Source organism: Daldinia vernicosa, assembly GCF_022497035.1.
Source record: "Daldinia vernicosa strain CBS 139.73 unplaced genomic scaffold F5Y00scaffold_5, whole genome shotgun sequence".
Classification (NCBI taxonomy): domain Eukaryota; kingdom Fungi; phylum Ascomycota; class Sordariomycetes; order Xylariales; family Hypoxylaceae; genus Daldinia; species Daldinia vernicosa.
The window spans coordinates 175,220-197,477 of NW_025953921.1; the positions used below are offsets into that span (position 1 = coordinate 175,220).

The 22,258-nt window shown below is 47.0% G+C and overlaps 6 protein-coding genes across 6 annotated transcripts; 3 read left to right on the forward strand and 3 right to left on the reverse strand.

The window, feature by feature from the left end:
• Positions 1-376: 376 nt before the first annotated feature.
• Positions 377-3,502, forward strand: F5Y00DRAFT_272411 (uncharacterized protein; the record flags this gene model as incomplete). The annotated part of the gene is made up of 1 exon (XM_048012968.1): positions 377-3,502. One exon carries the CDS (start codon positions 377-379, stop codon positions 3,059-3,061), a length of 2,685 nt encoding a protein of 894 aa, XP_047868695.1. The 3' UTR covers positions 3,062-3,502.
• Positions 3,503-4,637: 1,135 nt separating this feature from the next.
• F5Y00DRAFT_272417 (uncharacterized protein) lies at positions 4,638-7,704 on the reverse strand (the record flags this gene model as incomplete). Its single annotated transcript, XM_048012969.1, has 5 exons — positions 4,638-5,257; positions 5,325-5,393; positions 5,489-5,732; positions 5,785-6,211; positions 6,302-7,704. 5 exons carry the CDS (start codon positions 7,702-7,704, stop codon positions 4,638-4,640), a joined length of 2,763 nt encoding a protein of 920 aa, XP_047868696.1.
• A 708-nt stretch (positions 7,705-8,412) lies between these two features.
• On the reverse strand, positions 8,413-10,822 carry F5Y00DRAFT_226063 (MFS general substrate transporter). The gene is made up of 4 exons (XM_048006271.1): positions 10,352-10,822; positions 10,198-10,278; positions 9,332-10,136; positions 8,413-9,266 (listed from the first exon to the last, which is right to left on the reverse strand). The coding sequence occupies exons 1-4, from the start codon at positions 10,514-10,516 to the stop codon at positions 8,815-8,817; spliced, it is 1,503 nt and encodes a 500-aa protein (XP_047868697.1). The 5' UTR covers positions 10,517-10,822; the 3' UTR covers positions 8,413-8,814.
• Positions 10,823-12,121: 1,299 nt separating this feature from the next.
• On the forward strand, positions 12,122-14,744 carry F5Y00DRAFT_226064 (uncharacterized protein). The gene has a single exon (XM_048006272.1). The coding sequence runs from the start codon at positions 12,145-12,147 to the stop codon at positions 14,026-14,028; it is 1,884 nt and encodes a 627-aa protein (XP_047868698.1). The 5' UTR covers positions 12,122-12,144; the 3' UTR covers positions 14,029-14,744.
• F5Y00DRAFT_154423 (carboxypeptidase S) lies at positions 14,371-16,565 on the reverse strand. Its single transcript, XM_048004584.1, has 2 exons — positions 16,082-16,565; positions 14,371-16,007 (listed from the first exon to the last, which is right to left on the reverse strand). The coding sequence occupies exons 1-2, from the start codon at positions 16,504-16,506 to the stop codon at positions 14,714-14,716; spliced, it is 1,719 nt and encodes a 572-aa protein (XP_047868699.1). The 5' UTR covers positions 16,507-16,565; the 3' UTR covers positions 14,371-14,713.
• A 546-nt stretch (positions 16,566-17,111) lies between these two features.
• Positions 17,112-22,174, forward strand: F5Y00DRAFT_226069 (abc transporter). Its single transcript, XM_048006273.1, has 4 exons — positions 17,112-17,437; positions 17,498-20,124; positions 20,185-21,844; positions 21,911-22,174. Exons 1-4 carry the CDS (start codon positions 17,340-17,342, stop codon positions 22,020-22,022), a joined length of 4,497 nt encoding a protein of 1,498 aa, XP_047868700.1. The 5' UTR covers positions 17,112-17,339; the 3' UTR covers positions 22,023-22,174.
• The last annotated feature ends 84 nt before the right edge of the window (positions 22,175-22,258 follow it).

A 22,258-nucleotide genomic window follows, 5' to 3' on the forward strand; every position in this document is an offset into this window, starting at 1 on the left:
CTCAGAGTTTTATGGGCCTCCCGATGGCTGCCTTTTCATTAGCAGTTGCAAGAGATATCTAGGTAGGTACCTAGTCATTGCCAACTCCAAGATATTGGCAAACTCTTCCTTATCATACCAAAATCTCCTAGGCGACCAGTTGGCATTGTATTGTATCGCCCAAAACACACAGGCTCCAGCTTTTCTTTAGCCAACCTGCACCTTCCCGATCTCTAATGCCATTATTCATCACGTTACTTTCCTCTTTTCTTATTTCCTATTGTTGTGGTATTTCACACAGGATACAAAACATACCCAAATAACTCCTCTCTCAACATAGCTTCAAGTTACATTTAATGTGTTACCTTAATGGTGAAGCATTTTCAAAGGAAGCTTCATGGATTTGCAAATAATACATACAGCAGATGGCCGCGCTGGCTTGGCTGCACAAGAACACACATGGCAGGATGTCTCTCAATCCTACCTCCCAGAGGAAAACACTTCCAGCATCCCTATTCTTGACCCACACAACTTTAGCAACCTGGATTTCGATGAAAGGCCCTCCAGCCAACCTTCGCATGTGAGTCCATCTATGCTTGAGGCTCCGGTACCAACGAAGACTAAATTCTTCCCACTCTCCTCTACACCCTACTGGTCACTTATTGAGTTCCCCGTAAGGGAGGCTATTCTAAAAGTGCTATCCGATAGCCTTGGATCATTCCAAGAGGCTTGCCTTACGCTTGAACTATTTAGCGATGAAGTTAGAGAATTCCTCGGGAAACGAAATAACTTGGAGCCCGCATCTCGTACGCTGGATGAAGAATCGGTTGCTTATGGATGCAAATACCTCCGCTCCAGAGGGCTCGAGAAGTATTCAGAACCCCTTAAGGAATATGCAAGACATATCAATAACTGGCCGCTGGATATCGATTTTAGTGACCTGAAACTCGAGCTTCTCCCGGAATCGTTGGAATACGAAGAACGAATTGTCGAGTTCTTGCCTTATCAAGATCAGGATTTACAAGCCAGAGAATTTCAGGACCTAACCGCCAAGCGCGTCTTATCCCTCTCGACGGAATCGATTGCTATTTCTGTCAATATTATGAAAGCAGCCTTCTCTAGTACTAAGTTCTTTTCAACAGTCAAATCCTTTCGATTGCCTGCTGGGGTTGTCGTAGTCAGTCCCGAGGGCATAAAGAAACTCCTCGAAGGCGGCAAGTATACTATACTCAACCCACCTATTCCAGCATTCTCTGAGTCACACCACTTCACCATATGCGACAATGCTGCTAAGTATCCAACATCTTTGACAGCTGACTTCCCTAATAGCCAGAATCCAACGCATCATAGCCACGAGGGAGTACGCCAACCTTCAAAGCCTTACTCGACGGTTAGTTCTGATTCTCGACTATGCACCCACCCAAAGACAAGCTTCTTCGATGATATGATCTCGCACCGTACTCGGGTAATAGAAAGAGCGCTAGAGGACAATCTCATTCTGCGCGGCTCCCTAGTAAACAATACCAGTTCCACTTCCTTACGCCCTAAGCTACTACTACAGCCTCGGAAGGATGCCGAACGCCTTTTACCTGGAACTGGAGATGAGGAGGCAAGAGAATTGTATCAGAAGGGACATAGGGCACTTCTACACTTCTATCTACCACCAGGTTACTTAGTTATATCCCCAGGCGGTGACAAGATGAACTTCGATACACCTCACATAGGAGAGAGCAATGGAGAGATCTCTCCCGGTCTTGGTGGGGAGTATATATTTGTACCACCCGAACACGCTGTCCATGCTGATAACTACAGAAGGGTAAATCTAGCGAAAAACGAGATAGCCTGGATTAATTTCAAAGAGTCCGTGGTTGTATTCCGCGATAGAAGAATGCTCCCCGGAATAGTCGGAACGGGTCTCCATCGATTGTCAATACGGGACGGCAGGTTAAGGATAACCTGCGAGGATGGAGAGTATGACCTAACCAAGGCCCTGAGGAATCCCGATCCCCATCCCTTATTTACAACCAAATCCATCCCGATCCACACCGTTGAGACCGCATCGAATCAAGCCGCAGCGAACCCTCATACTTACAATGATGCTACTCAATACCTTGCCCAGAATGATGTAGAGGCCGAGGAGGAGAATGATGAGAATAATTCATATGGCCCTTCAAATACCACTATGCCAGAACTAATAGGGGTAGTACAGGATCGAAAGCGAAAGCCATCCCATGACGTGATCGAGGAGTTACCGCAGAAGGTACCGAATACCGGACTCGGAATTCATCCACTAGCCCAGTCAGAGGTTCTAGAGACTCAGGAAAAGAGAAACTCGCACATCGTTGAATCTAAGCCCCTAATCGAGCCTCAGCGTCAAGCCCAGCCTCAGCTTCAACCCCTGCCTGAACCTAAATTCAGGCATGAAAATAAGGCTCAGCTGAAGGCCCGATTGAAGGCCCAACCGATGGCTAAGAAACAACCTAGATTCTCTGGGGTTACCGCAGAGAACGCTGCGAGTCTAGCGAGGAGCGTAGCGTTGCAGAAATCTAACACCGTGCCTCCTCCAGATGCTACAGCTCAAGAAGAGGTGCTTACGCAGCCTCATAACGAAGAACAGACTCAACCTGAAGTTCAGAAGAAACGCCCAATACGTATTGTTTTGACCAACAAGAAGGCCGCCACGCCCGCTGCCGCTAAGGAGCAGTCTAGCACAACACCAAGATCAAGTACCAATACTCGACGAAAGTCAGCCGGAAATTCCCAGGCTCAAATTCCAGCTCAAGCTCAAGCTCAGATACAGTACCCAGCTAAATCCCAAGCCGGACGACGACCACGAGGACGCCCTTCCAAGAAAAACCAGAAAGTTGCCGCCTCAAACAAACCCCACGACGAACAGTCTACTGCAGGCCCTAGCCTGTCTGTTGCTGATAGAACCTCCTCGCTTGCCGCTCCCCAGGCTCGACCCCAGACCGAAACTCCGCCTTCGCGAAAGAACGCCCAGAGACGTACCTCTATACCTACCCGACGATCGTCGCGCCTCAGCGGAGGCCAAGAGAATCTCGACACGCAGCCCGAGAAATGAACGCGTGGAAAACTGCATCGACGGCAATGAGAATGGAGTGGTTGGTTAAGGTTGGAGGGTCGGAATTGCAATATTTGCATTTGGAACGCGTTGTCGTCTGCGGTTGGGGATGTAATGTAATTTGTTTTGTAATAATTGCTACATGTAGGAAAATTCGCGATGGCCCCGAAGTGCAATTCGTTTGCTGATTCTACGAAGGGGGAGTCTGCCATATATTGGTAGGTAGCTCCCCTTGATTACCTAGGTACCTAGTGTTAGGAAACTCCGTAGATTTAATCCACGAATGCTTTCCACTGCCTGGCATTGGTACCTAACCACCTATTACCTTCTTCGTAGTAACGCGCCGTATTCTTTTGAGAGTTGAAATGCCTCTGGATAGTAAGGTATGATAAAGGTGATGTAGTTGTATTGATGGTCGAAGAAGGGTAAACCGAATAATGGTGTTTACGGTTGGCTAGGATATATCGTTGTAAGTCTCGAGCCTTGCCACATAGTATACTGACTCAACGGCCCTCTGACGGCACGACGTAGTAGAGGAGTACGATGCGGCCGGAGGAGGGGTTCTATTTGCGTTCTCCCTGGCGCTCGAAGGACAGGCCAAGAGCAATATTCATATTCGGTTGTAAACCTAGACCTAGGTTTCGGCTGTTTTGCTGATATTACGCGGATTGCTTAGGGATGATATACCTAAATAATTATCGAAAGTAGGAACGGAAACAGGCTTGGTGGTTAAATCTACGCATTTCTGACTTTGAGGCTATCGGTGTTCGATTCGTTCGGGACGCGGTAAGTACCTAGGTTTCCTATTACGTTTGAGCTTTAGACTTAGTTAACCTATATAATTATAAAGTACGTTAACTGTCTAGAGCTATAAAGCATACCTAGGTAGGTATGGTTAGAAACGCAAGTAGGTATGTAAGAAAATAGGGAGAGTGGAAATCATTCCTTGGTGTTTTGTTAGGAGCTAGAGATTCCGTAAAAATACAATATCCATCTAACTATCTGTAAATTCAAAATGTCTTAACGTAAGTTATTATTCGCGATAGGATTGTGTTACGACGTATTTAGAACAAGCAACGCGATTCGTTTAGCAGTACGAGACAAAATGATTACCAATTACCAAGAGCAATTCCCGAGTAACTTTCCGAATAGAAATCAGACCTTGCTAATAGTCAAACACATCAGCATCTAGAATCCTTAAAACCATGCATTATTAGTCCGACACGTGTGAACTTCGTCATATTAGCGGTGCTCCATCCGATCGATATCCATGGTTCGTGCGGCTCGTACCGCCGGCGCACCCGAAACGGGAAACCAACTCCCCGATCGCTTAAAATCCAGCGGCCGACCTTCGGAAGGGCCGATAGGTACGAAATTCCTTCAACTCCGAGTACAGTATCTTTAACCTGGACATACAGTCTATCTAGGTCTGTCAACTCTAGCGATGCGTACCTAGTGTTGAATCCCAATACTTAAGGCCACAGAACCACAGAATATGAGGTATGCGTATTATAGTTTATTTTATTTTGTATCGAGTATTAGCTGCGTAGTAGGTATACGTCTAATAATATTAATCCTAGTCGACATCTGGATAACACCTCTGCACTTTTCCCTCTTCAAAGATCAAGGCGACACGCGCCCCAAACTCAAACGGGTCACCTTCATATACGACAAAATCCCTACTGCGCGGAAGCCTCAGAATATCCTCGATATTCTTAGACACAAGGTCCAGCGCCAAACTCCCATTTCCCGGGCCTGCAACCCAACTAGCTTCCCAGATGCTATTGCGAATATGATTATTCGTGTCGTCCCAGTTAGAGATACCGACCTTGACGCCTGCATCTATTAATACCTGCGGTCCTAAGCGGTCTGTTAGGGGAGGGCCTGGTAAGCAGTTGCGAGCATCCCAGAAGAGAGGCTCACACCCCCAAAATGGCGCGACAATAACCGGCACGTCGGCTTCTGCAAGCTCGGCAGCTAGGAGATGTGATTCCGATCCTCCCATTATGACGATATGAGCACCCGTCTCCTTTTTCAGAGCTACCATGTGCGCAATGACATCTTTGTTATTCGTGTGGATAACCACGGCAATATTGCCTTTCGCCGCGCTATCGTAAATAGGGTGGAGATGTTTGTCCACCGTAAGGAGGTCTCGTAGCTTACTTATTTGAGAAGTTATAGAAGGTGTTCGAAATGCTATTTTAGGTGGTCAACTTAGCTTCTACGAGCAGCGGACAAGGGGAAGGGAGCGGCAAAGACTTACATTTGGCCTCGTGTCCAATCGTGAAATGTAGAGCAGCGTTGGGCTCGACGATAGCGCCGTCGTCAAGGACTAGGAGGAATCAGCGATTTGCAACCTAATAACGTCGTCTTCAACTGCCTTGTTGTCCAACAGCTATGGTTAGAATACGAAACAGATATACATACCACTTTTGGCCCCCGATCGGAATAAAGTGCTAATCCCATGGAAGAAGCCATTCGTCAATGGCGGCGTTACAATTCGAGTTACGCCGCTCCGGTGAGATCTCTCAAGATGTATGCCATCAAATTTGATACCGAACCGGCTTGAGAGAGGCCTTTCGTATTCCTCGCCTGTTGAAGAACCGTCTGATGTAGATGGTTCTTGACGCATTTCAGTTAGGCCGTGCTGCCGCGTGACAACCGTAAGGCCCTAGCTTTCGGTAAGACTCTTGGAATGGAATTTGGAGATGATTTCGACTTACGGGAAGTATGTGTCCATCCCGCACATCTACCAGGGGAACTTGATCTTCCATCGCCTGTCTTGCTGCGGTATCGCATTTGCCTTCGCCTACACAAACGACGCGGCCGGCGCGTACAACGATTGTCAGATTCCCTGTCTCGGGACGCTCATTCCGCAACCCATCGTCACTAATAAAGCTTGTTCTTGAGCCGCGGATGATAATGTCAGATTGGCCCGGTATACATGCGGTCTCGGGTGTATCACTGGGTCGCGATATAGGAGCTTCTTTTAAATCTGGTTTAGATTCCGAAGCTTTCCACAAGCTGTCTGAGGCCCGGACTACACTATTCCCACCGATGTACACTTCGAGGGGTGTAGCACCGACCTGTAAGGGATGGCGGTTCCATACTACTAAATCGCCATCGTAGCCGGGCCTGACAAATCCGAGCCTATAACGGTTGTTAATATCAATTCATTCGATTAGATGGGCCATGGAATGTTATGATGCCTAAGGTACGTAAATATGCTTTTGTACTTACCTGTTGTCTAGACCTAGAAGGCGAGCTGGCACTGAGATGACGGATGAAATAGCACTCTCCGCACTGAGGCCAAAGTGATGCGCGATCTGGGCTTCATACAGTAGCCATTGGCCATGTTCCGCCGGGTGGTCCCGAGTGAGAGCAAGAGGGATGCCATGTTCAGCTATCATTGCTGGGAAGCGAGAACTAATATTATAGATCTCCTTTTTGTCGCCCCAAGAATCCGAGAAGCCGGCAATAGCTATACCCCTATCTTTAAGTTGGTCCATGATTAAATTTGTATGGAGCGCGTGGTGCAACGCCGTAATGTTGAACCCGAACTCATCGGCGTGATCAAACATAGCTAGCATGTCTTCGGTCTCGTAGCCATGCACGTTTACACGTACATCCCCACGTAAGACGTCGACTAGTGTCTGCCATTCAAGCGAGCGAGGGTATTCATGCGTTATCGATGCCAGCCCCTTCGCCGTCGAGGCAGCCTCACACCACCGATCTTGTTCTTGCTTCACCCGCCGTGCGTTATCATAGGCCTTCCGGAACCAGTACGATTCTCCTAACCTCGTCGACGGCCCTCCAGGCACGTTTTGAAACTGCCTCTTTTGGTTTTCGCCCATAGCCATCTTGAGATATCTCTGCGGCTTGCCGCCACTTTCCGTCGTATTAATGAGAAGTTCGCTAACCGAGTTCGCTCGCTTCATCTTGATGAGAACGCCTTCCCCTGAGATCAAGTTTTTCGCTCCCGTTAGTACTAGAGAGGTTGTCACACCACCACTAGCAATAACTGGTATGGCCTGGTCATGAGGCTTCAAGGCGTCAACTGCACGGGCCCAAGGTGTTACCGGAGATGAGGTCTCAGTAACGTCTTCGGTGGCCCATAGTTGGGGCGTCTCCCGGACGCCGGCATGTGAGTGCATCTCTATAAGTCCTGGCGTTACAATTCGACCGTGTAAGTCAATAACTCTATCGTTGGGAGAAGCTGGTTCCAGAAAACCCAGTTCAGCTTTTGAGACCTTTGTAAATATCCCACCTTGCATTTCGATAATGCAGTCTTGAGTAACAGTGCCATCGCCATCGATAAGTGTTGTGTTATGTAGAATAATACGAGTACCCACGGGTTGAGTTTCTAGACGAGAAGACGCTAGATTCCTGTCTACGACGGGACGTTGCTTGTTTAGAGTGCATTGTGAAAGGCCGTATTTTAGGTCTGCAGGGCTAATTTGATACGTGATGCTGGGATGCTCTGGATGTCGATAGGCATGCCACTGGGCTGAGAGAAAGTACGCAGTAATAGCAGTAAGAATAATAGTCAAAATAACGTTGCTCTTGATGCCAAGAAAAGCTATCCCTTCGTTATGATGCCGGTCCCGGCGACGAGGCCGTCCTTGCCATCTCTTCTTTTCCATGCCTTAGTAGTATCGTATCATTCACAAGAATTCTATGCTCGGCTTAACAACAATGAGGTTTTCATTTATGATACTCAACCATCTGATTTACACAAGCTCCAAGAAATGGAGCCAATACCTACCTGATTGCCAAGACCATTATATTATATTCTCATCATGTATCCATATGTAGGCCATTATCGTATCAATAGAACGTATCACGTATCAATAGAATAAAGTCCCCCCCTTAGTTATTAAGTACCCATTAGGAAATCAACGAGCCGAGAGACTGGTCGAAGACCGGGAATAGCGTCGGTCGTACATAAATGTCATGATTGCCGATCTCAGGTACTTGATACAGTGCGCATCGTAACACATCGTAACACATCGTAGCACTTACATACACTATGTAGTAGTAACAACGATTGTGGAGTACGGAACGGACCCGCGACTACGGAACTGTATTGTATTGTACGTGCGCTACGTGCACTAGTACATAATACAACAATTTAAGAGAGCACTTAAAACAGTCCGGTTCCAAACGGCGTCAAACCACGTGTGCAAGGTTTACATCCTAGAACCCTTCCTATCTTTAACTAAGAACAACTCACTTATCTCGGCTCCGTTCCGCTGGCTTGGTAGTCCGGGGAACCCCGCGCCTAACAATGTTAGCTCGTGAGTTACTAAAGCTTAGTTTCAGTGATCAATGCATTATATAAGAACAATATGCAATGCAACCAACGGCTGCGAGATAGAAGATTATTATGTTATGAATATTACAAATCCTACATATAGACAGACATAGATGTAGCTTTGAAATATGGTAGGAATGTAATATGTAATATGTTGGTAGTTTCATTTTGCAACTCGTGCTTGCAAGCAAAGAGCCCCCCGTTTCCTTTCCTCTTCTCTTCCACGTTAACCTCGTAATAGATGATGTATTCATTCCTCCAATAATAGATCGCTTAGAAACTCCCGCTAGCAACACGTCGCTCATTGCATCTCCGCTGTATATTAGGTAGGTATTAGAAATTCATAATATGCATAGATACGTCCTTCCTACCAAACAGGAGGCACACATAGATGTTACCTATCTTCCTACAGATCACCCCATGTAGCGAATGTTATTTCCTAGAGGACATAACGGAAATGAGCCTTTTGCTGCTTATCCGTCAGGTCGAGGAACTCGTCGTCGGTGTTGCTAAGCTCGCCTTCTGTCAAGTGAAGTTGGTCTCGTCTCTTATTTTCCCAAATAAGGTAGAATCGTAGAACAATGGTGAACACGATGCACAGAGCAAAGCATACGAAAGCAGCGAGAAAGGCGGTTTTGTATGCTGGCGCCTCGCTTGTGAGGAAAAGCTGAGGAGCAACGACCTGTCCGACGCAGAAGGCTACGTACATCATCGTGGATGCGGTAGCTTTCTTCGTATATCCAGCAAAATTACTAGCCACCAGCGACATGGTGAGTGTGCCGACTATACCATGCGTTTGTACAATATAGTACGAGCCGAGCAGCCCACGCGAATTTTCCCGAGGCAGAGTGTAGAGCAGAACCGCTCCGATAAGCGCCGGAATTTGGCAACCTAAATAAGGTACGGTCAGCGAAAAAAATGAGTGAAGAGATACGTTTGTGTCGAGAAACACATACCAGCGATAAGCCAAGTTCGGATGTTTTTGAAGCGCCTGGTCATGAAACCTCCGAAGAGGATGCATATGGCTTGGATCACACCCAAGGGTACTAGAAGAAGGGTTGAATAGAGAGTTTCATAACCAAACCCCTTGACTACTATGCTGCCAAACGAACCAACTCCGCCAGAAGGGATATCGTCGAGGAAAAATGTTGCTACAAGAATCCAGCACTGTATATCCAGTACACACTCCTTGACCTGTGACCACTTCCATACGTGATTCTCGACTCCAGTACGGTTGCTCCGAACACGCTCGATGGCCAAGGCTCGGTCATGGTCGGAAAGCCAACGAGCATTCAATGGTGAATCAGGGAGGTAGTAAAACAGGAAGCTGCCGTAGAGGATGGTGATGGCACCGAAAATTAGGAAGAACCAGCCCCAGTTCGGAACATTATGGTTCGTGATATGAGCAATACCATAACCGAGAAGTCCACCACAGACTTGGCCGATCGAGTTACCGAGATACCAGTACGAAATCCGCAGCGGTTGCTCGTCGCGCGTCCACCATTGAGAGGATATGACAATAAAGGCGGGGTTGATGCAAGATTCTAGACAACCTAGGATGGCACGGATGACCATTAAACTAGCAAAAGAACGCGACGCCGCCGTGGTCATCAACACAGCGCCCCAAAGTGTGGTAGCAACGGCGACGAAGCGGCCGATAGGGAACCGAACAATCAGGCGAGCGACAAAAGGCTGGGAAACCATGTACGTAAGATAGAAAATGGATCCGGAGGCCCAGCTGTACTGGTTTCCTACTAGGTTCTAAGGCAGTAAAACTTAGTCGCCTTACAGATTTACGGATGAGAAACTATTAAAAACGCACGTTATCAGTGATGAGACCAAAATTGGCCGAATAGGAGAGGGCATTCTTGTCCATGAAGTTCAGAGTATAGGTGATGATCATCTGCCAGATATCGTTAGCAATTGGTCAATGCGACTAGATGGACGAGGTTTTTAATGTATCAGTGTATGTATACCAGGGGTAACAGATGGTGATCGATCTTGCGCAAGATGCGTTTATTATCCTCGTCACTCAAGGGGCCGACGGCGTGCTCCTTTGCAAACTCGTACGCATTGTCGACATCATCTGGTCTCCCATCGCGTACAGACTCAGCTGTGGTCCTATCCGGGTTCTTCTCCATTTTGGATATTTCTGTGCCGTCCGGGCGCGTGCTTAGAGACAGGGTCTATTAAACGCCGAAGAATAAAGTAGAACGAAGCGACAATAGTCGGGTTGATTGTCAAGACGCCCTACTTGCTTGTCATCGCCTTATAAAGCTACTCGCGATGATCTTACGCCCTATCTCTATGCCGCCGTTAAAAGGAAGCATGCGGGAGAAATTGGTGTTGAAGCTAGGATAAGGCTGGGTGGGTAAAAGAAGTTTTAGTTTGACTTGTTGGTCTGTTGGTTAACTATTACTACCTGTTATCTCCATCTGTATACAAATTCCGTATAGGGCAATAACACAGGGTAGGCATAATGATAGCGTATTGTCTGCATTGATTTCCTCATTAGCGACATTTGAAATTACCTACTTAGGCGACTTGGTACCTACTTCCTAAGGCATTTTAGGTACTAAACTTACTAGGGTAATACTACTAGTATATCTACTAGGTATCGTACGGTAAGAGCTTGCGTAGTTTCTCAAGATGTCGTTCGTTCTTCGCCAACTTGCCTAGGAACTCGCCCAGATAAGTAAGAGCAATTCCGAGGCCCCGTACGGTTGACCAGACTAACAACTGTGCCAAAATGAAAAAAGTTATGCGAACTTAGCTTAAAAGGGTAATTAGCCACAGGTTAGTGCAATTAGCTCGATCTATCACGGTACTTCGCATTTTATATACGAAAAATGAATCATTCTTTATAAATACATACCTTATAACATTAAATACTATATGGTTTTAAAGGGTATGCTTACTTTTAAAGATCAACCAATCAACTTTAAAGGATTTAATTGTCAATTCAATTCAATTCAATATTAACTACTACATTTATACATTAAAATAACTTCACAGAAACAACAATTGAAACATTATGATTAGTACTATCTAATAGCCTTAATTGATGCGAAACTAATGGTCCAAGTTGCATGCCTATGCGATGAGCATTGAGTATTATATTGCTATTAAAGTATTCGGAGCTTAGTTGAAAAGACTTCATCGAGGTGCTTGTAAAGGGTGTCACGTGCTAGCAAGTATATACGGTCGGGTACATCCCAAAGACCTATACCCGGTTTCTCGAATAAGGCTTTTTTCATTTACATTATAATGGTGTAAAAACACGACGTATAAGCATGCAACTTGAATTATTATTTTCGCATCAATTAAAGCTATATAATAGTACCAATTATAATGTTGTAGTTGCTAAAATCGTAAAGTTATTCGAATGTGTAAATGTGTAGATGTGGTAGTTGAAATTGAATTGAATTGAATTGACAATTGAATGCTTTAATTTGATTGGTCAATCTTTTAGAATATACTGGTTAAATCAATATGTGTATTATAATAAGCCGTAATGAGGCTTGGAAGTACACATTTAATATTTTCTAAACTGTGGCAAGTGACCTCCTACCAACTTTAGCTTAGTTTGGCATAACTTTTTTCATTTTGGCACAGTTGTTAGTCTGGTCAACCGTACCCCGCAAAGTGGATCATATCCACATCCCGTTGGCTCCTTCCAGGGTCTCTTTCACCGTCCACCTAATGTGTACCTAGAATGGATCCCAACCCATCAATTAGTCAAAGTTAGTCTTCCAATCTCACAACAAACATGAATCGAACTCGGCCAGCGAGATCCAAGACAGGTTGTTCCTCGTGCCGTCGCCGCAAAGTACGGTGCGACGAGACGAAACCTATTTGCAACGCATGCACGCGTCTTTCTTTAACTTGCTCTTATGAGCCTAATCGGGCAAATTCTACGGAAACGCTTCGTTACCGCGTGCGCTTCGTTAATTCTCGCTACACGAGATCGCGTGTAGATGATAAAACTACCTCATCTGACTCGTCTCAGCAACGTATTGCCCCTGACGCCAAGCTCAAACAGAAGCCTTTGCCTCTCAAGGAAAATACAAGGGACAATGTAGAACCAAACTCTGGCGGAAATGGGCCGGACAACTCTGCCGTGCCGCATCACTCTCCCGTCCAGGTCTCGGCCGGAGGCCCGCCGCCTCAGCATGGCGCCGAGCCCAAGGTAGTTCCAGAACCCGGTGTGGTTAACACCATCTCACAGCTGGATGTGTACGAAGCCCAAACCCAATTGAACCCCGGTTACATACCGGCCTTCTTTGACCTTAATATGAATTTCGATCTACTCGGCGAGGAGTGGCTATCCCCACACACTCCAGGAAATCCAATGTTATCGTCCGAGACGGAATCAGAGCCGTGTCAGGTTGAGATCCCAGGTCCTATTCCTATTTCGAGTACTCAGGACGCTAGTGTTGTTATACGCCCCGATGACCACAGACTCATCCAGCACTTCTTGAATGTCATGACTGACTTCTGCAAGATACGTAGCACAGGCGAGGAGAACATCTATAGCCACGTTTTCAGTAACATGGCGCTATTCTATGCGCCATTATTCAATACCATATTGGCGTGGACGGCCTTGCATCTTGGCCAAACGAGGCCCGAGCCTGACCTAATCCGGAAGGCAGAAGAGCGATACTCGCTTGCCATCACAATGCTGCACCGAGACCAAACTGTTGCTATCCATTTTGAACGTTCTATTGTTACCATCTGGTTTGCTGTTCAGTACGAGCTCCTTGCAGCAAGGGATATCAATGGTTACTGCCAGCACCTGGACTTCATTGCGGATCTTGTTGACGCTCACCGTCGCCATCTAAAAGCTGGTGGAGAGGCAACGCCACTCGGATACGTCGGCTCTCGTATGCTAGTCTGGCTAGGTGCATACGATGCTCGGGGGGCCTGGATCGGAGGTACAGGACGTCTCCTGGAGAACCTCGAGTCATTCTGTGCAGAATACAATTTCATAGACGCCGCCTTTCCAAATTTGCCCGCCAGCACAGAAGATTTAAAGCCTTCTCTACGCTTATCCCTGGAGCTTGACTTTTTGGATAGCCGGATTGTCCACTTACATCGTAGGACGGGTCCCGCGCCAATTGCAATGTGGTCTAACGTACAATGCGGACTCATTACCCTTCGCGAACGATTTGATCGCGATCCCTCGGTTGCGCCGATCATTTCTTATATTAAGGAGCCGAGCCGCGCTCTTGCCGGTCAAATTACGACAAAATGCTTTAACTGTCTACTACTCCTAGCAGCATATTATGCAGTCGTGATAAACTACCACAGGAAGGTTCCCCCTCCGGTGGCTGTCAGCGTACCGAACCAACTCACGCCATCTGAACTAGCGGCAATTTACATCGTGCGTCTGGCATCCTTAGTCGGACGTTTGCGCTCACCCTCGCCACAAAATATCTGGCCGCGTCTTCTATTTTTAGCTGGTATCGAAACTACGGATGTCGTGTATCAGGACTGGGTGGTTAAGACGCTTACGGAGGCAGAGATTTGGGGAGCTAACTTTCGCAGGACCCGTTTGCTGCTTGAACAGGTCATCAAAATTCAGAGTATTAAAGGAGTCCGGGTTGACTACCTCGATGTTATGAAGCAACATTCGGGCTTATTCATTGTCTAAGATACAACACGTCTGGTAAAATAGTCTGTTAAAAGGGATACTAATGTATTATGGCATAGTATCTATAGTAAGGTGGTTCCATTATCCTATTATCTGGCAGAGGCTATGCGGCAGAACTGGGGGTTGATTAATATATCTACCCTATGCTAACGCGAGCACCACGAAGAGCGGAGTTTCTTGTTAGGTCTAATCTAACTTACCTAGCTCATAGCGGGTTTGAATCTTCATTCTCAAAGTATGCAGTTTGCGTTAAAAAGTCCATAAAAGCCATCAGACGAGCGATTTCAGTATCACCACAACACGTACAAGGCCGCTACCGAGGAAGATACCTACCTAACGTAGGTAGTAGTCAGGTAATGTGCCCGCTGCCCAAATCGGGTTCTCGAGTTGAGAAAAGCATTGTACGTAGGTATCTATGACTGAACTCGTTAGAATAATTTACTAATCGTCGATTGCAAAAGCCGACGTGACTCTTATTCCCCTAATATTTATATATCCACATAGCGTTGGTTCGATCATCTCGCTTATATGCATCCGACATAGTCTCTTCTCTTCATCTGAGATGACGGCGAGGGCTATCCAAGTTGATGGCTTAGATTCATGCGCCGTCCCAGCTATCGAAATTCCGGATCAAGTCTGTCAAAAATCTCAGTATATGCATCCAAAAATATTATATATCACCAGGTCACTTACCGTAATATAACCTCATACCTTCCAAGTGAGCAATCAGCCCCATCCGCTCGTCGATCCCGTGCTGGTTCAACCTCGTTCCGTTTCTGGATGGGGTGAATCTGTATATATTGTCCGTAAGGTTCCAATAATGAAGCGTGTCCGTGTTTCCCGTCATGATATTCCCAGCCGGGACAACAATTTTACCCTGTCCACTCTCTGTACTCTCAAACACATGCCTTATAGTACCGCTGAAGACAGTCCACACGTCATTATCCGTTGCTGATATTGGCGCTATATCAATTATCTGCAGAGTTTTCACCTTCAAGATTCCAGATGAAGTGGTTTCTAGTTCCGAGTCCTCTGTATACGAGGTGTTGGGGATTTCAAACCGAAACTCAAGCTCATATTTCCGTATCACGGGGTCCAGAACTCTTCGGACGTGACTGTCGATGTACCGGTCGGACTCATGTAGCGCTACGCGATGGTTCACTTGGAATTCAATATTCTCGGGCAGAGCATTGACTTTAACGCCTCCATTGATGATGTCGATGGCCTGGCTTGTTTGAACCAGCCATTTCTCTTCTGTTTCTTCTTCTGCGAGCTTCTCGGCGATTCCGTACTCGTCTCCACTAAGAAGTGCATCACGTAACCACGGTTGAACTGCTCCAGGAGAGTACCTCGCTCTGCATTCTAATACCCTGCGAAACGGATTTGAATGTGTTAAGCGGGGAGTATACGGCTCGTTTTCCAACGCTACGATTGCGTCTGCCATGATACCAATACCGGTATGCCTCGGGGGTCTCGAGCTATGGCCGCCCTTAACCTCAAGTGTCAGCTGGATATCGTAGTAGCCTTTCTCTCCTACACCAGGGTAGGCATAGAGAACATCCCCCTGGCTCTGCATCCCCATGCCACCTTCGTCCAAAACGAACAAGAAAGAATCCAGGCCCCATTCTTCAACCAGAGATTGGTTTAATGCGGCCGCACCTCTAACACCGCCCGTCTCCTCATCAAACCCAAAAGCGAGTACGATAGTGCGGCGCGGCACAAACGACTGCGAGAGTAGGTCTTCAATAGCCGAGAGGATGCCGATGAGGACGTTCTTACAGTCGGCCGCCCCTCGGCCCCATATAAAAGACCCATCAAAATGTCCTTCATATGGCGGGTATGTCCAACGGGAAGCAGTGCCCGCTGGGACGACGTCTTGATGTGCCGTCAACAGAATGGGCTTCTTAGAAGTATCCTCACCTCTAAACGTATATAAAAGACCGTAACGATTTACCTTGCGAAGCTCGAGTTGCGAGTGCCTATATTTCCGAGAATAAGAATACGTAAAAAGAATACAAGGGTGGGCCTCAATTTGCGAGTGATCATCACTTACACAAGCGGAAATAGTTGTTTCAGCACCTGGTGGAAGTCCTGGAACGTTTCCCAGCGAGGATCCTCGTCGACGTTACCATTGTCATCGTAGCTCTCGGTTGGAACGCGTACGGCTGCGGAAAGGCGCTCTACCTGTAATTGTAACTGCCGAGAGCTCATAAGATGCTCGCTCGGCTCAAGGCCGTCGTCTTTGGGTACCGTGACATCCGGCAAGGGACACCATTTCTCTGGATCATCACGGTATGGTTGATTATTGGGTGATCTATTTAAGCAATGCCGGACCCGAGAGCGTAGTGATGGGCCGAAGTAAAAAGGGATCAAACAGAGGAAGACTAGTGAGCATAAAAGCAGATATCTGGTATTACTGAACTGTCTTCTGCGTTCGTAAGGAATATTTACTCGGTGCTTTTCCATCGTCAAGCTCATGAAGGACGGACTTGGAAAGTCCTAAGTCTATGACTCTATAGTGATGTTATCTCATCGACAGACAGTACGGTACATGAACGGATCACATCTGAGAGATACCCAATACATATATCTAATTCATACACTATCTAAGACTATCTTAGTAGCGTCCTCCACAGTGATACCTACATGTAGGTAGGTAGTATTGGACAATACCACCATTATCAGACTGTCAAACTGTTAGATAAAAGCTTGCCTAATAAGACCAACAAAGTGCGATGAGCACTGTATTAAGTATCTTCCTACATATGAATTCGCAAACTGGGTCTCGCTCTTCGGGGTTCCACAACCTTTACGACATTATCGACAGCCTCTACATTATTGAATCTTTTTTTTGTTGTCTCGTACGGGGACATATGGAGTATGGAGTATGGAGTAGTATAAACCGGCAGGGCTAGTTCATCCAATCGGATGATAACTACCGCATTTATCAAACCTTCGCCTCTCGGATGAGGCCGCGTCGGTATCTTCATGTCCAATAACGGACAGCGGCTTAGCGACGTCGCTACATCTTAGAGCTACGTTTTTATTATAAGGCGTTTTTAGGGTTATTCGGCCTTCATATATGTAGAACAGGTAGCTAACCCCAAAATTTAGCGTTATTCAAAACGATCATTTAGTGAAGTCGTCAACGGACCGTCCGGCTTAAAACGGAATTGTGAAAAGGGCCTAATTAAGGGCCGCCTAGTTGATTTATTGATTTATCGCCTCGCGTTTAAAGCATTTCGTCCCCGGCCGTTGGACTTATATACACTTGAGAATAAACATGCCCTACGACTACGACGAGGACGAACATGCACCGAGTTCTCCTCCAGCACCTCATGAACTCCGATGTGCCGCAGATACCAATTGTAGGCCTCGGGATCCTATTGGATGATGAAACTCCTGAAAGGTATGTAGGCTCATTAACTACAGTTTTCTTATATTAGTATTTGCTTAACTAATCCCGTAGTGAAAATGAAATATGGCAACACCGCGCAGCCAAGCTATCTGACATTATAGGAACTGGTCGCTTGCAACTTGCATGCGTTGGGCTATCCCTTATTTCACTATTGGTGTCTATTATTTGGTCCAATGGATTCTACGGCCGCACGATAAAGTCCCATGTCGACCGAATATGTAGGCCTTATACACCGCTCGAGTATGCTATTACGCAAATAGCTATCCTGGCTGCAGCATTGTCTCTGACGCTGTACTCCAAGCTCCAAAATGGATTATGGATGGAATCACTTGCTTTGGGCTATCTGCTCTTCCTGGGAATTTCACAATTCGCCTGGAGGCTCAAGGCTGTCAGCATTCTTTTGAGCCGCCATATGAACATAATAATAGCGATTTTCACCATCTTGGAAGCTATTAAACTCTTACTGCCCATTGCAATTATTGGTCCACATGATAACCCGTCAAATATCGAGTGCGTTAAATTCGCTTGCCTAGCATCTGCATTTATGGCTTCGTTTGTCTCGCCACGCCTCGCACGAAGGAAAGAACCTAACCCCGAGAGTCAGGGCTCAGATGATGTGAATGGGGAATTATCTCCCGAAGAAACCTGTTCATGGTTCTCATATTATCTCTCTTACGAATGGCTCACATATCTCATGATTCGGGGTTTCTCCCGGGACTTGGTCATGGACGATCTTCCTCCACTACCGACATACGATGCGCCGACAACATTACTACAACGTATGCGCAAAGCTCGTCTAAAAGGGGGAAGAACTTTCTGGACCCTCTGTCGGACGTTTCGGAACGATATCAAGACGATAATGCTCTGGTCAATCGCAACCGCGATGACAGAGTATCTTGCGCCATGTGCCATGTTCTATCTTTTGGGCTATCTCGAAGATCCCGACACAACTAATGCCGTCGTTCATCCATTTGTGTGGATTGCGCTCCTGTTCTTCGGGCCTATGGCTCGCTCTGTCTGCTACCAACGATCTATATTTGCGGGCACGCGGCTCCTTGTACTATCTAAAGCGACTATGATCCAAGAAATATACCAGACGATGTTATGGGCGAGGACAGACAATAGTATGCAAGAGAAGATTGACCCACAGGCACAAGATGGATCCAAAGATACGGAAACGAAGGATAAGGCGAATTCTGTCAAGATGGAGAGCTTATTGTCATATGATGCTGACGCGATTGCTAATGTGACCGACATATTCTATGCCTTGACAGCGAGTACGGTATCGGCGGTAATAGCCATGACGTTTCTATACCAGTTGCTAGGGTGGTCATCTCTCGTTGGCGTCGCAGTTCTGCTGTCTCTGACTGCGCTTCCTGCTCGACTTTCCGGACGCCAGTCCCGATTGCACGGATTGGTAATGGAGGTGACGGATAATCGACTGTCGAGAATCTCTGAATATTTACAGTCGATCCGCACTTTAAAATTTTTCGCCTGGGAAGATGTGGCAGCCAAGATGATCAACGCCATTCGAGCTACAGAGCAACAGCGGATCTGGAAGCGCAATGTAACTTCTATGCTCATTTTCATGGCTGGCGACATGCTATCTCTTGTCAGTCTCCTCGCTATGTTCACGTCATTTATCCTCTTTACAGACCGACCTCTGAGAGCTCCGACGGCTTTCACAGCGCTGTCCCTTACAGAAATATTACGGGCGCAGTTCGTATGGCTCTCCAAGGTTATCCAATGGGTAGCACAAGGCCATAAATCATTACAGCGAGTCGACAAATTCTTTGAACTGGCTGAAGAAAGAAAACGTCTCCCAGTTGGCCCGCCCGAGCTCACAGACGCGACATTCTGCTTGACACGATCTTCCGGATTCCGACTCCGTAATATATCCATTTCATTTCGCGAAAAGGCGCTTAATATCGTGACGGGACCAATCGGTAGTGGCAAGACATCCTTGCTGCTATCGCTCTTGGGCGAGACCACTCTTGAAAGCGGAAAAGCAACCTGCCCTCCGGACGTAGCCTACGTACCTCAGACAGCCTGGTTACAAAACAGCACCATCAGGGAAAACATTCTATTCTATAGCCCATATAACGAGTATCGATACAAGCAAATTATACATGCTTGCGATCTCGTGGAAGACCTGGCGCAATTGCCTTCGGGCGACTTGACGCATGCCGGAGAGCAAGGGTCTAGTCTTTCGGGAGGTCAGAAGCAAAGAATATCGTTAGCAAGGGCACTGTACTCATCATCTTCCACCCTTCTTCTGGACGATGTATTCTCGGCGCTTGACACTCACACTGCCTTGAGAGTCTACGAGCGATGCTTCCGTAGCGGACTCCTAGACGATCGGACAATCATTCTAGTAACACATTTTACCACGGCTATAGAAGATGCAGAACTATTGGTGTCCTTGGCTCAGGGAAGAGTTTCGTATACGAAGACAAATGCTAAAAGTCCTTCCAAAGACGCAAAGTCGTATTGGACAACACACCAGGAAGAGATTGAAGTTGATTCCTCATCGCAATCAACCACGACCCCTCCAGCAGGAGGAATTTTTGTACAGAGTGAAACTACGGACTTGGTAAATCATGAAGTTCACGAAGTTCGCGTAGACAAACCGGAAACCGAAGAGAAGAGGGCATCGGGGCGCGTCCCACGTGGATTCAGTAAGTTTATAAAACCCCTAGGTATACAAGGAACATCGCTAATTAGAGCCGCCTAAACAGTTGTTAGATACATGCTACTCTTTGGGGGCTACGTTACCGCCGCTCTAACGATCCTAAATACCTTCCTAGTACAAATCGCATATTTCTCGATCACCTTTTGGTTATCCATCTGGACTGGATTATCATCCAAGCCCGACTACTCTTCCAAAGCGACAACATATCTCCTTATACATATCGGCACGGTCACGGCGTTCATATCCCTCCAGTTTCTCAACAACTATATTTACCAAAGGGGAGGATGGAAAGCGGCGAAGACTATGCACGAGCGCCTGATTGCTGCCGTCCTCAATGCTCCTATAGCTTGGTACGACAATACTCCTGTCGGTCGTATTATCAACCGGTTCGGTGTAGATATACAGTCTATGGACAGCCTTCTAGTCGACTGGTTGCGCATGACGCTCGATAACGGAATTAGGCTTGTTCTGCGGTTGGCAAGCATTGCGTCCATCATGCCCATTTTTGCACTACCGGCGAGTTTCTTCTGCTTTCTCGGCTTTGCCACGGGAGAAGTATACGCGAGAGCGCAGATATCGATCAAACGCCTCTGCGCCGTGCAAACATCACCTATCTTCTCCCACTTCAGCGATTCTGCTGGAGGTCTTGCGGTCATCAGAGCTCGCCAGCCGATGGACGATGTCTTCCAGGCGATCCTTGCTGACAAGCTCGCCGTGTATATGCGCGCGATGGAAGCTCAATACAACTGCAACCGCTGGGTGTCTATCCGGTCCGATTTTTGCGCTGCTACGGTTGCGGTCGCAGCCGGATGCATAGCTTACTATAAATCTGGCTCGCCGGGTCTTGTTGGGTTCTCGCTAACCAACGCTATTGGCCTAAGCCAAACTATCCTGACATTAGTGAGGAACATGAACGAGTTAGAAGTAGAGTTAAATTCGTTTCAACGCGTATCTGAATACGCGGAAATCGAACCAGAGGTAAACTCCGAGGAGGAAAAGTCGAAGGCAACTGAGGTTCCTGCAGCTTGGCCAGCAACTGGCCATGTGGAGTTCCAGAATGTGACTGTTCGCTACTCGATGGATGGCCCTGACATCCTGCGTGGTGTGAAACTTAACGCCCGGCCAGGTCAGCGAGTCGCCATCATCGGTCGTACCGGTAGTGGCAAGAGTACCATTGCGCGTTCCCTGCTACGCTCTACACACGTAGTTTCCGGCAGTATCGTGATTGACGGTGTTAATATCAACAACATACCTCTCAAACGTCTCCGAGAAAGCATTAGCTTCGTGCCGCAGGATTCGGTCATCTTCTCGGGGGACATCAGATCGAATCTTGACCCCTTGGAGCAGCTCGACGAGGCAGAACTGCAATCTGTCCTTACGGCGTGCGGTCTAACTCAAATCTTCGACGCCGATAACCAAGCGCCTGGCCGTGGAGTTTCGATTCACACTCAGGTCGCGGCGAACGGCAAGAACTTCAGCAACGGGCAAAGACAGATTCTCGGGCTCGCACGCGCTATGTGCCGCCGTTCTAAAGTCGTTATTTTGGACGAAGCGACGGCGTCCGTGGACCACGAGACGGACGTGCGCATGCAGCAGATCATTCGTTCCGAGTTTGCCGGCTCGACGATCATAACTATTGCTCATCGTCTACGGACTATTATCGATTATGACCAAGTCATTGTTATGGAAGAAGGGAAAGTTATAGAGTATGTTGCCCAGCTGAGTTCTTCTCTATTATCTACTATATTTGTTCGTTATTAACCACTTTACAGAGCCGGTTCTCCTGGGGACTTGATCGACATTGAGGGCGCATTCTGGGGTATGCTGAAAAACAGCGGCGAATGCGAGGAATTGATCGCGTTGGCGACACACAGGCGGTCATAACCAATACCGGTACTGCGCTATTAAATAGGGACATGTTTTCTTGGAGTTAGCTCGTCTTTGGGCTTATGAACTCCTACGATATTCCTATCATCTTATATGTATATATGAATCAGTTAATACCAGCACATAATCACGATTTGCATTTTAGAAGACTTTACGAGGTATTATTATAACGACTGCTTGCAACACACAGGTATCCAGAACGTAGGTTAAAAGGCCACTGCGATACATATGTA

Coding starts and splice junctions, on each gene's coding strand:
- F5Y00DRAFT_226064 (XM_048006272.1), top strand. CDS start 12,145: ATGAATCGAACTCGGCCAGCGAGATCCAAGACAGGTTGTTCCTCGTGC.
- F5Y00DRAFT_226069 (XM_048006273.1), top strand. CDS start 17,340: ATGCACCGAGTTCTCCTCCAGCACCTCATGAACTCCGATGTGCCGCAG. Junction 17,438..17,497: donor GATGATGAAACTCCTGAAAG/GTATGTAGGCTC, acceptor CTAATCCCGTAG/TGAAAATGAAATATGGCAAC. Junction 21,845..21,910: donor GAAGAAGGGAAAGTTATAGA/GTATGTTGCCCA, acceptor ACCACTTTACAG/AGCCGGTTCTCCTGGGGACT.
- F5Y00DRAFT_226063 (XM_048006271.1), bottom strand. CDS start 10,516: ATGGAGAAGAACCCGGATAGGACCACAGCTGAGTCTGTACGCGATGGG. Junction 10,279..10,351: donor ATCACCATCTGTTACCCCTG/GTATACATACAC, acceptor GATATCTGGCAG/ATGATCATCACCTATACTCT. Junction 10,137..10,197: donor TTGGTCTCATCACTGATAAC/GTGCGTTTTTAA, acceptor TTACTGCCTTAG/AACCTAGTAGGAAACCAGTA.
- F5Y00DRAFT_154423 (XM_048004584.1), bottom strand. CDS start 16,506: ATGAGCTTGACGATGGAAAAGCACCGAGTAAATATTCCTTACGAACGC. Junction 16,008..16,081: donor AAACAACTATTTCCGCTTGT/GTAAGTGATGAT, acceptor TCGGAAATATAG/GCACTCGCAACTCGAGCTTC.